Raw genomic sequence first — 13,189 nt, 5'->3', positions numbered from 1 at the left:
ATGTTACATTTTAAAGTGTATTCCATTTCTAGAAATTTGTCCTACAGTTCTTCAAGTGCTCAAAGATACATGCATGGGAATGTTTATGGCATTATTTGTAACAGAAAGCTGGAAAAACCTAAGTGTCCATCAGTAGGGAATTGGTTAATTTGCAATAGGTATGTCCATGCATGGAATGCTATGTAAAAAAAATGAAAGAGACCTATGCTGATATAAAAAGATCTTCAAGTAATATTCTTTGTAAAAGTCATATACAGTATGACTCTATATGTGTAAAAAGTATATGTTAAGTATGTGTGCTCATATGTTTGCATACATGTGGAAAAGATGGAAGGAACATAAGAAAAGAATTGTTATTCTGATGGGGATTGTAGGAACTTTTAATTCCATATCCTTAAGCACCATTTTATTTCTTTTACCATGAACATGTAAATCTTATACTGTTATGAAAGTAAAGCTTAATGGTTTTCGGTAGCTGTTGGTAATATACCAGCAACACTAGCTGACCCTGGGTTTCCTAGGCCAGTTACAATCTAATGGAATAGGTCTGGGAATCCATATCCTAACAAGGGCTTTAAGTGATTCTCAATATTAGGCAGCTGTGCAAGTGTGCTCACAAATATGCATAATTTACACTAAGAGGAAGTTACCATAGAGAGGCAATTAAAAGAGTGAGACCACTTTGAATAATGCTGAACTAATAAATTTCAAAATTTGGAGGTGATAAATGATTTTCTAGGAAATTATCAAACTTTTTTTTTTTTTAATCAAACGTTTTAGAGATAGACAACCTAGTTTATTCCACCTGACCTGGAAGAAACTGAGACACACATCAGAGATATTGCTCAGCCCAAGCCATAGGTAAATTCTTCCAAATCTTTATGGAATGTGCAGTTCCAAATCTATTTAAAGTATTTCGGAGCAGAGAGAAAAAAAGTAAAACTTGTTAGTTGTGTTTACAAAGCCAACATAGCACCATTTCCAAACCTTTCAGATATAGGGGTCTTGGGGTTTTTTTTTGTGTGTGTGGTTTTTTGAGCCTCATCATTTTAAGATTGTGGTTCAAATTTTATAAATATTATTTGAAACAGTAATATACACCATGACTAGATGGAATTCACTTTAGGAATCAAAGGATGGCTTGATGTTAGGAATTCTATTAATAGAATTATGAATATTAATAGGCCAGGGAGAAGAATTACAATCTTTTAGTTTTCTGCCCAAAAGTGCACACAATAAAATTAATGTGTATTTGTGGTTTTTGAAAACACAAAACCCCAAATAAAACTCTTAGACCAGTGGAACTAGCTGAATAGTTTTCTTTCTTTTTAAAAATCTTTCATTCATTCGTTCATTGAGAAAGAGAGAGCACACGCATGAGTGGAGGTAGGGGCAGAGGGAGAGGGAGAGAGAATCTTAAGTAGGCTCCACACCCAGCGCAAAGCCCCAACCTGAGGCTCGATCTTATGACCTGAGCTGAAATGACCTGAGTCGATATCAAGAGTTGGATGCTTAACCGACTGAGCCACCCAGACTCCCCATAGATGAATAGTTTCTTAACATAACAGAGATGTTGCACAGTGTTAGCCAGTATCATGCTTAATGGTAAAACACTAGAAGTGATCTTGTTAAAGTTAGGAAAAAGATTAAAAATAAATTGCCATTCCAGTTAAAATCTCAATTTATTTTGGTAAATAATTCTAAAGATTATTTGGAAGAATAAATAATATGAGAACAGTCCAGAAAATTCTAAACAAGAAAAAAACATTGAGGGCTGGGCTCATAACTCTATCAGATATTTATTTATTTATTTTATTATTTATTTTTAAAAGATTTTATTTGAGAGAGAGAACGAGAGAGAGCACGGAGGTGGGAGGGGAGAGGGAGAGGGAGAAGCAGGCTCCTCGCCTAGCAGGGAGGCTGATGCAGGTGGATCCCAGGACCCTGAGATCATGACCTGAGCTGAGGGCAGACGCTTAACCAGCTGAGCCACCTGGGTGCCCCTGTATCACGTATTTGAATATTATAAAAGCTGAAGTAAGGAATAGCTATATGAAACTGTGTAATACAGGCAGTCGAAAAACTACATGTAAGTGTGTGAGTGGCCTTTTCAGGTACTGGAGAAAAGATGAAAAAGAAACACTCTCATATTGATAGTGGGAGAATAAATTTCAGTAGCCTTTTTGAAAGGCATTTGGCAATAGCAAATGCATTTTTAAGTATATGTATACTTTGGTCCAGTGCTCTGCTTCTAGGAATTATTCCAAATATTTCTTTTGAGACAAATTTTGTCTAATTCCTAAGATTGTGATGATAAATCAGACCTCCTGATACTGTTTCATCAGGGATCGTTATTATAAGTTTGTATGTTACAGCTCCTTTCCTCCTCTGCTGCTTTCAAGGGCTTGCGGCCTAATTGGGGTAGCTTGGAAAGATAGTCATCAGTGACACATATACCTGACTTGGGCCACAAAGTGAGTTTTGTAGGTGATGTAGCCAGGATTAGTTATAGAGAAATAACTGCAAATATTTTGCCTTTGAGCTCTTTGATCTCCCTTTTCAGAACCTCATTCCCCTTTCCTGACAGGGTAGCTTAAAATTTTGTTATGTCTGAAACAGTAGAAAGATAGTATTCCTCCGTGCTTTTCTCCTCTCCACCTGTGCAACTCCCCCCCCCCCCCCCAGCCCCTTGGAAAGAGCTTTGGGTTTGGAATCAAAGGACCTGGCTTCTTGAGCCAGTTCTTCCACGGACTAGCTCTGAGACTTAGGAGAAACAAGATTACCCTTCTAAACTTACTTTCTTTGAGAACCAAGCATTCTAACCTTTCTTTCCACTTATATTCCTCATGTTTATTCCTTAATCCATTGCAAATGAGATTTTACTCTACTGCATCTCAACTGGCGCTCAAGCAGCAAAAACCTCCTAATTGCAAAATATAGAGTGTGTTTTCTTTCCTTTTTTATTTAGCTCCACTAATTCATTTGTTTGGGTATTATTTATCAGTTTTCTGACTAAATAATATAAAATATTTTTGGTAGTAAATACAGACCCACGTGAAGAAAACGTAGAAATATCCCTTAATCTCAGTACCCAGAAATAATCACTGGCATATTCACTACCATTTATATGTACATATCTTAATAAAATTGGGATTATACTTACATATACCCTGCTTTGTATCTTGCTTTTTGTTTTCATAACAATACTGTAAGCAGTGAGTTTTAAATGTATGGGTTTCTCATTATATAGTTATTTCATAATCAGCTGTACCTATTTTGTTCTTGTGTTAAGTTTAGGTTGCTTCTTACTGTGAACACCTTTGTACATGAATTTGTATGTGCAGTAATGATTTTCTTTAAGGCTTACTCCCACCTTCCAGAACCTCTTTACACCCTTGATTTCCTCCTTCTGCTGGTATTTTTCCCCCACTGCTTCTTTCATGGGCTCCTTTTTATACTTGTCCTTAGGTTTTGGTGTTCCAGAGTTCCCTTTTCCTGCTCTGGGCTTGCAGACAGTCTCTTTTACTCCCTCAGCTTCAGCAATCACCTGTTGTCTGGTTCCCAGGTGTGGAGCACATCTCCACAGCGTGCTCCCTTCTTCTGAACACCCTCTCTGCATTTCTTCCTGTTCCCTGGGCATTTCCTCCTGACTGATACCTGAAACGCATATAACAAGGGTAAACAAACCAACTATCTGAGATTTCTTTTGAGGTCTTCCTTTTATCAAATGTAGATCCAGGGCATATTTTAGATGTTTTAGATTTGTTTTGTAAGCAAAAGTATCTAAGATGTGTAATGATCCTTTTTACAGGGTGCCAAGTGGGCAGAAAAGAATCGTGGGAAAGGACAATAAGCATAACAAAGTGCCTGCGTATCTTTCAAGGCTATATGGCCTTCTTAACCCTTGCCCTCATTTTCCTCCTAGTTCCCTAACGTGAACCTGGCCTCTTTAGCCTCCCTGCCGTTTTACATTTACACTGAAGTGGTGCCCCTTAGTGGCAGAGTAAGGAACTTCCTCCATTGCTGATCAATCACATAAAAAAATTACTGTTGTCTTCTCTGGTGCGTGTAAACAAGTGGTTATTGTGACTGTGGTACATTGCTTAACTGGTGGGGGGTGCTTTTTTTGCAATTCTAGTAAATACTTGTGAATTATTACCATAACATCTAGGTACCCTAATCTTTTGAGTGTTTCAGGAAAAAGAAAATAGACAAATATGCTCCCTTTCTACAGGAATTTGTAGCTTTTGAGAAGGTGAGACAAGGATACTTGGTGTTTATTTAATTTTAAGATTACAATGTCTGTACAGTAGACATTACTCCAGCTTTTGGAGTTGTAATTTAATCTCATAACTGAAAATTCTCTTTTGTAGTCTCATACATACTTGTTGTAGCCAGTCTAGAAATACTTGTCAAATGACTGGAATGATAGGTGCAGATCCTTGAAGACCTTCGTGCTTTAAAAACACAAAGCAAACAAAAATTGTTTTAAGGGAAAGTAGTATAGCCACATTAAGTACAATCTGAGAAATAAGAGGAAAAACCCTACTCTTGATCTCCCTTAACAAAATTCCTGATAGATTTGTATATATCTGTTCTTTTTCAAATTTGTGTTTATGTGGTTAAAATTATGTATCCTGCCTTTTTTCACTTAATATGTCATTTTATGACTATTACTTTAAATGGCTGTATAATAGTCTATTAGTTGCAGGAACTTTTGGCCCTGTTGTAATGCACAGTGTTTATGGAAAGTGGATGGTACTTTGTTTCTGTAAAATAGAACTCTTAAGAAAAAATAGTTATTCTAATAAAATAAAGTTGCCTTATCACATGGATTTTACTAAGTAGGAGAACCATAACCTTCTTATTATAAGGTCAGTGCCTTTTTATTTTCAGAATTATTAACCTGAAAACCTGAGGAAGTTCATCATCAGTTGAGTGTAATGAACCGTGTGTCAGCTATGTATTTTGGAGAAGTTATAAATAGAAGTTAAATACCTGCTTATTTAGAGAATTATTGTCATAAAACTTAATATTAACATTGTGTTCTTTTGTAGATTATGGAGCTTTGTGGTGCAACAAGGCTTGGTTATTTTGGAAGAAGTCAGTTCTATATCGCTTTGAAACTTGTAGCTGTTGCCCAGTCTGGTTTCCCTTTAAGAGTGGAAAGTATAAATACAGGTAAATATGGAATACATTAGTAGTGGAAATGAAAATAGACTTCTGATCACAAATGAAATAAAGTCAGTAGAATTGTTGAGTCTTCATGATATTTTAGTGGTTTTTGTGACCTTAAGTGTCATGACTTTATTCTCATTACCATGCTTTTTTCATTTGTGAGTATTAGAAAAATATCTTTCTTAAACCCATTATGATATCTGTGTACTTAATATGTATTTGATGATAATACAAAAATTGTTAAAAAGTGATTTTTCAGAATTAATTCATTAAAAGTTGCTTAGAAAGAGTTTAGGTGATTAATTTTATCAAAGTAAATGATGAATTGTAGTGACTGACCACCTTCTTATATGCCTTCCTTATATTCTTCTTTTCTAGTAAGTATAAAACTACATAATACTTTGTGGGTTTTTTGTTTGGGAAAGCCGTGCATTTGAAATTAGAAAGTTAACTAAAACTTTCTGATTGATTGAGACAATGTTAAAATATTGGCAGACTAAAACCTATGTACAGACATTTGACTATCTTATACGTGTCACCTAGGATAATTAGTTTTTCTACAATTGGGAGGCTTATTGACACTGAAGTCAGTGGAAATTTTATAAAGGTAGGCACTTAAATACAGAGAGTTCTGTGGTTGTCATAGGGAAAAGAGGAAAGAGAAAACTTGAGGTTTTCTGTAATGTTAGAATTTTTATAAATAGTTTTAAGCAGCAAGTTCAATTTATTAGTCAGTGTGAGGTTTTCATTGTGGACCTCTGTTTTGCCACACATCATTCTTTCTAGAATTGAGAGTTTACATTCTTTTCAGGTAATTTTGATTTCTTTTACATAAATACTGAATAAGCTTAGTATTTCCCCTCTTTAGTATGAAGATTGAAGAGAGATGCAGATAGTCATAGTGGAGGGAAGTGTACTTTCTGTTAAAAATTCTGTTCCTGTGTGTGTTGTCTAGTCTAAAAGTATGAGCTGTGATTGACCTTCAAAGAAGTTCTTGGTCTTCTTTCTTCTGTTTACTTGAATGTAGGATATCTCCCTGTAGAAATGTCACAAGCCAGACTAAAGTGAATAGCTATCATGCCTTGTACTGTGATGTTGGTAGGGGAACAGTAAAATATTTTCAGGAATTTGTGCCATGAAATGTCTAGATTAATCTAGTCTCAATCTAGTGACATAGTCTCTGCTTTACTTATAGCTCTAACATCTTAAGAGAATCAGTATGAGTAGAAAAGAAATAGTCTAGGCTCTCAGGTCAGACTGACCAGAGTTCAGATTCTGTCGGTTACTAACTGTCAGTGACCTTGGCATCTCGTTGCCTCAGTTGCAAGCATAGAGCCAGACAGGACATTTATTATAGCTATTGTTACTGCCTTTAGAAGGACAGTTTAGTGTTTAGGTTAGAGTCTCCCTAAACAGTCTAAGGGAGGTGGTCTAAATGTAGTGATAAACATACGTGTCTGTTTTTGTATCCATTTTTTGTAAAAATTCTTTCTAATATCTAATTCATATTTCAGTTTTAATGTGTGCTCTTTTTCATTTTAAAGTAATAATTATTTCTGTGGTTAACAGTAAAGGACCTTCCTCTGCCAAGATTTGTTGCTTCAAAGAATGAACAGGAATCTCGCCACGCAGCCTCATATTCTTCAGATTCTGAAAATCAAGGGTCTTATTCTGGTGTAATTCCCCCACCACCTGGCAGGGGACAAGTGAAAAAGGGATCTGTAAGCCATGATACTGTCCAGCCTCGTACTTCTGCAGATCAGCAGGTAATCATGTATCTAACATGTTATCAGTTGATGGCCTGTGTAGACGTTTACACTAAAGCATTTGTTAAGTGCCTTATTAATGAAAATGTTACCTTAAAAAAATTTAAGTCTTAATAATGCCCTTTCTAGGAACCTGCATCCCCGGTAGTTTCACCCCAGCAGTCCCCACCAACTTCTCCACACACTTGGAGGAAGCACAGCCGTCACCCCAGTGGGGGAAATAGCGAGAGGCCTCTTGCAGGACCTGGGCCGTTTTGGTCTCCCTTTGGTGAAGCACAATCAGGTATTTTGAAATTCTTTAGAAGTGACATTTATTAAGGAAATTGAAGGAAACTTGATAATATTCCTTTAAGAGTTGCTTCCAAGGCAATTTTTAATTATAAGTACCTTAATTAGAAGCAAAAGCCAACTATGAAAGTTTGTAAGCAGATATGTCACTTTGAACAATGGTAATTGCATTTACTTAACATATGATGCTTAGACAAAAGTTTATAGGTACCAGATTCTCTGAAGGTGAAACGAATAAATAATGATTTCCCGGAATATAAGGGATATATTATATTGTTCCAGTATTGACAAGGAAAGCACAATAACAATTTAAAAGATTTAAATGAGGTATAATTTTAAGTTGACAGAAGAGATTCACTTTGGAAATCGTTAACATTTCTTCGAAGTTAGAGTTCAAAAGAAAACATTTATAATATGTGTATGGGGAGTTATTGTAAAAACCTGGTAACTGTTTTCTCTCCAAAAGTGAGCCAGCATGTGTACCCGTTCTCCTTTTAGGCTCTTCTGCTGGTGACGCAGTGTGGTCAGGGCATTCTCCACCTCCACCACAAGAAACTTGGGTCAGTTTTGCAGATACTCCACCAACCAGTACTCTTTTAACCATGCATCCTGCTTCTGTCCAGGTGTGACATTTTATTGGTATTGCATTTTTATTTGCTTCATTCAGAGTATTGCTGCAGTCATTTTTTTTTTTTTTATTTTGCTATTGTGAATTTTGTAAATGCAAGTTCACTCTTTTATAGAACCTGGAACTCTGCTCTGTGTCTTAAAGTCTGTTATGATTGGAATGTTTCACTAAAAGTTTTGGCTGATTTTCTTTCCAATTATTCAATGAAGTTTTGAAAGTTTTCTGCCCCTGGGAATATATTTGCTTGGCTTTCTTAGCACATTTTTCATAACTTTCTGTTGCTTACATATTGCTATCATTCTACGCACTTATATAATCATTGTGCAGAAACATTCAGTAACCTGATTATAACAAATATGTGGTTTTCTGATGACTTTGTGAAGACTTCTTATATTTTAAACATCCACAAAAAGTAAGTTTTAATTTCAAAGATGAGTAACCTAGCAATCTTGGTCCGTATAATCATATAGATAGATACTGTACTGAGGAAAAAAATGTTTCATTACAGGACCAGACAACAGTACGAACTGTAGCATCAGCTACAACTGCCAATGAAATTCGTAGGCAATCCAGTAGTTACGATGATCCCTGGAAAATAACAGATGAACAAAGACAGTATTATGTAAATCAGTTTAAAACCATTCAGCCTGATCTAAACGGATTTATTCCAGGTGAGTTGTTAAAAACAGAAATTCTTCTGGATGGGACAGGACAGAGTCTCAATTTAATAATTTCAAAGACATGGTTTTATTGGTCAGAGATTATAAAAGATAATTCTCAAATTGTTTGTCTAAAAAGAGTTTATAATCACTGGAGACAAAAACATGACATACACATATGTTAAGGTTACCTTTTTCCCAATGAAAAAAGTCTTAAGACTCTTAACTTCACATTTTATTCTTGGATCTGTAAGTTCAGAATAACATTAAACAACACTGTTTTAATATTTCAGGATCTGCAGCTAAAGAGTTTTTTACAAAATCAAAACTTCCTATTCTTGAACTTTCTCACATTTGGTAAGTGTGGTGTATATCACATCAGTTGGGTAATACGGGTTTTTTTAAAGGAGTTTCCAGAAGGGAGATTTTCGAACCTTAAAAAATAAACTATTAGAGTAACCTTTTCAAGAATGTTCTCAAAGAACTCAGTATTGCCTTACAATGGTCAGCTTCTGTCTCACTCTCTGGAAAAGAAATAAGTGATGCCAGTACAGTAGTTCTTTAAAAAGTGCTAAAATTCTTTAAGCTGTATCTGCTATTTCTTGTTGCTAGCATAATGCATGGAATAAAAGCTAGCTGGTTCATCCATGGTTATGTGTACCCCATTTGGATTTTAACAAGCTTATACCTATTACATATTACCTACACCATTAGCTATACCTATACCTGTACTAAGCCATGAGCTGAAGAACAGTGCTGAGCTCCCACTGAAATCCAAACCAGGGCTCAGGATAGCTGCTACATAGTTGGAATTAGTCAGTCAAGACAAATTATAATCACAAATTACTTTTTAAAAACAATTATCAGATAAACATAAATGTTTTTTCTACTTTCAGTTATTTCATTAGTAGGGTTTTTAGTAGCATGGAGTGCTATAGTAGAAGGAAGATACATAATGCCTAAATTGAAAAAACAAGAACTAGCAATATGTACATACTATTTATAGTGTAAGATGTTAAATACAAAAGTGTTTGCTTCTGCATCTAGAAAGTGGAAGAATGGGGGGCTGCTGGGTTTGTGTGTGTGTGTGTGTGTGTGTGTGTGTTTATCAAGCCTTGTAATTCTATTGGGTGCTTTAAAGTGGATACATGTAGACCTTTGGTAACAATAAAAACAAAAGGTTTTAAAAATTTCGGTGACTTATTAAATAGGCCTGCCTTTAAGCTAAATTCTTTTACTTAAAAATGCATATGGATTAAAGGTCATTTTTTGGTGATCTTATTTATTTAGGCTGGTTTTTTAGCCTTTTATTCTAAGAATTTCAAGTATTCAGAAAAGTTTAAGGAATTGTGCCTTGAACACAACACCCATATGCCCACTGCCTAGATTCTGCAGTTGTTTTGCTGTATTTGCTTTATTATACTTCTTCCCATCTATGGGATTTTTAAAATTACTGATTGCACTTTTTTGGAAAAGTTTCTTTTTCTTCTTTTTGGTACATAAAGGGATCCAAAGCAGATGATTATATTTATAGTAAGTTTGTCTTCTAGGGAACTTTCAGACTTTGATAAAGATGGAGCATTGACACTGGATGAGTTTTGTGCTGCTTTTCATCTGGTAGTTGCTAGGAAGAATGGCTATGACTTACCAGAAAAACTCCCTGAAAGCCTAATGCCCAAACTGATTGATTTGGAGGACTCAGCAGGTAAGATTGGGAGCTGAAGGGACCTGGTTGCAGGCCTTGATAAACATAGCACTTGATTCTTTTTTTTTTTTTTTAAGATTTTATTTATTTATTTATTTATTTATTTGAGAGAGAGAAGGGTAGAGTGTGAGTTGGGGGAGAGGGAGAATCTCAAGCAGATTCTGTGGTGACCGCAGAGCCCATTGAGGGGCCGGTCCCATGACCCCAGGATCATGACCTGAACCAAAACTAGGAGTCGGAAGCTCAACTGACTAAGCCATCCCAGCTCCCCAACATGATTCTTAAAGCAAAATCAAGATAGTTGTTAAAACTTAAGAACATAGACATTTCATCAAGAGCAAGTAGATTTGCCATCAGAATATACTGAACTTGGATTAATGGTTCGTTTTATTTAGTCAATTTTAGTAGGTTTATTTTTATTTTTTTAAAGATTTGATTTATCTATTTGTCAGAGAGAGAGAGAGACAGAGAGAGTATAAGCAGTGGGAGCAGCAGGCAGAGGGAGAGGCAGGCTCTCTGCTGAGCAGGGAGCCCGATGCGGGACTCGATCCTGGAACCTGGGATCATGTACCTGAGCCGAAGGCAGACGCTTAACTGACTGAGCCACCCAGGCATTCCCTGTTTAGTCAACTTGAAAGAGATAAATAGAGTATGCTACTATTTCACTTTAACTTTTGACTCGCTGAAATTTTAAGAGCGTTTCACAGTATCTGGTTATTTTGCCACCCCTTTAATTGCATTATATATTCTCTGGGGTGGGCAAGGTAGCCTGTCCGCATTATCAACATTTTTCCATTGAGTACATCTTATTTTATTGAAGGACAATGCCTGGTTTATCATAAGACCAATGCAATCTGCAAGCATTTTCCTTTCAAAAGCCCAACTCTTTTCTTCTGACCCTAAAAAAATCCGGAAATTTTGTGTTTGATTATAGATGGTGCTATTTTTGTTATCATGTTTACAAGAATGCTTTTGTAAGTATTTACTGGTAGCTTTCTTTCAAAGGAAACAAGAATGTAAGGGGTAAAGAAATGAGTAAAATTCAGAATGAATAAAAGGAAATCTTAATGTTAAATTCTTAATGAACCTAATTAAAACTTAATTATTGTTTTCAGTTTTCTTATCTCAGTTTTCTTTTGGATGTTATGATGGAAGGAATTTTATACTTTTAAAAGAAAAGTTAAAACAGAATTTGGCTCTCAAAAGGGCATTTATCTACTAGGCAGTGTCTGTTTAACCCAGAAAGGCACATGATCTGACCTTGTTGCCTAAATTATACAGAAGAAATCATAGGCATGTTATTAATGTCACGAAGAGAACGGTATCCTTGGTGTTAGGAATCTGAGTCTGCTTGTAGTTTTGCTAATTATTCCTGTGACCTTGGGCAAGTTCTGACCATTTATTCTATTTTTTCCTTCTGTTTCTCCACCTGAAATGTGGATTTGATGCCATTCATGCTTCAGGACCTGAATTGTACACTGACCTTTTATCAACGAATACATTGATTAAAAACTTTAGCATTGATATTATGTTTTTTAGAAACCTTATCCTATGAGAATCCTAGGATTTTCTTGATCATTTCAGGTAGTTATTAGGTAACTTCTAACTTTAGTTGAAAGCTAAGTATTTTTGTTGGTAATTTTGCTTCACAGTACTTTGATTTACCTAATTAAGAAACAAAAGAATTTTGTCTAGCTTATTTGGTAGTAGCCAAAGGGGGAAGAAATTTAGTAGTTACATACTTGGTATATTGTTTTAAAAATTGGGCCTTGTTTCTGGAATTTTTCTGTGACTTTAATTCTTTGAAAACTGATGGCATACTAATACAAGAAAATAAGTTGAGTTTATTCTGTTACGTTATTCTCTATAGACTTGTCTGAACCTTTTATCTGTTGCATTCAGATTGGTTAATCAGATTATTGCATGTCGTCAGTGGAATTTCTTTTTTGTTTGTTTTGTTTTGTTTTTAAAGATTTTATATATTTGAGAGAGAGAGAGTGCATGGGGGGGGGGGCAAAGGGAGAAGGAGAAGCAGACTCCCCGCTGAACAGGAAGCCAGATGCCTGGGCTCCTGGGCTCTATCCCAGTACCCTAAGATCATGACCTGGGCCAAAGGCAGCCGCTTTAACTGACTGAGCCACCTGGGCACCCTGTTATTTTTTGTTTTTAATTTAAATGAATTCTGGTTCTTCATAAACTTGATCTACTGCCTGAATTTTAAGGCTCATGAATGAAGAATTTCTTTTTTGGGCATTTGTTTTTTTACACCTGTTTAATCTGTTTAACAAAGAGACCCCCCCCTTTTTTTTTTTGCCTGCATTTATCTGTACAATTGCTCTAATTATAATTTTAAAGGTTTCAAAGAATCAAATAGTTTTTTCCCATTCCAACATGATATTATATGGTTTTCTGATCAAATTTATTATAAACGTTCGGCTACACAATATTAAATTCAGGTCTGCTTTGCCTACTTATAAATGATAAATGTAGAATTCTGTTAATTTTGGGGTGGGAGAAACTGATTAATCTTTTTTCACCTACCTCTAATAAGCTTGAGATTCATAGTACACAAAGTCCTTTGGATATAGAAATTGTTGCTTGACGCTGTAGATCCATCAGTATCCACAAAAATAATTTAAAATAGCTGTGTTTTTAGAAGTTCACTTTAGAAGTTTTAGACATTGGAGCAACCAAGCTAGGCTTTCTGTAGGCATGCAAACATGGCTTGGGGACATATGTAATTTTTCCAAAATTATTTGACCAGGTTTACAGGATTACATAGATAAAACAGAATGACTAGTGATCATAGGCAGAGTGCTTATTTGGGCCTGAATTAAAATACTTAATATTTAACATCAACACTGAATTTGGCAGCTAGAGTAAATACAAAGGGAAATTTTGTTTTTATTGTCTTACCAAAAACATACAAAAATTCATCTGTGGAAACACCTTTCTGAAGCTGTTA

The 13,189-nt window shown here is 35.5% G+C and overlaps 1 protein-coding gene across 5 annotated transcripts in view; it reads left to right on the top strand.

Annotated features, from left to right (window-relative positions):
• REPS1 (RALBP1 associated Eps domain containing 1) overlaps positions 1-13,189 on the top strand; it is an 80,448-nt gene that overhangs the window by 35,763 nt on the left and 31,496 nt on the right. For 4 of the 5 annotated variants that reach the window (XM_040627848.1, XM_040627847.1, XM_040627851.1 and 1 more), the window contains exons 2-8: positions 5,058-5,181; positions 6,748-6,944; positions 7,074-7,227; positions 7,731-7,855; positions 8,369-8,531; positions 8,813-8,876; positions 10,070-10,224. In XM_040627848.1, coding sequence (XP_040483782.1) covers positions 5,058-5,181; positions 6,748-6,944; positions 7,074-7,227; positions 7,731-7,855; positions 8,369-8,531; positions 8,813-8,876; positions 10,070-10,224 — 982 coding nt within the window. The remainder of the gene's footprint in view (positions 1-5,057; positions 5,182-6,747; positions 6,945-7,073; positions 7,228-7,730; positions 7,856-8,368; positions 8,532-8,812; positions 8,877-10,069; positions 10,225-13,189) is intronic. The other variant, XM_040627849.1, reaches the window with a different exon arrangement.

The sequence above is a fragment of the Ursus maritimus genome, unplaced genomic scaffold (assembly GCF_017311325.1).
Source record: "Ursus maritimus isolate PB19 unplaced genomic scaffold, ASM1731132v1 scaffold_13, whole genome shotgun sequence".
NCBI classification, from domain to species: Eukaryota; Metazoa; Chordata; class Mammalia; order Carnivora; family Ursidae; genus Ursus; species Ursus maritimus.
The sequence above is the reverse complement of the archived record's forward strand: the minus strand, read 5'-3'. Positions and strand labels throughout refer to the sequence as shown.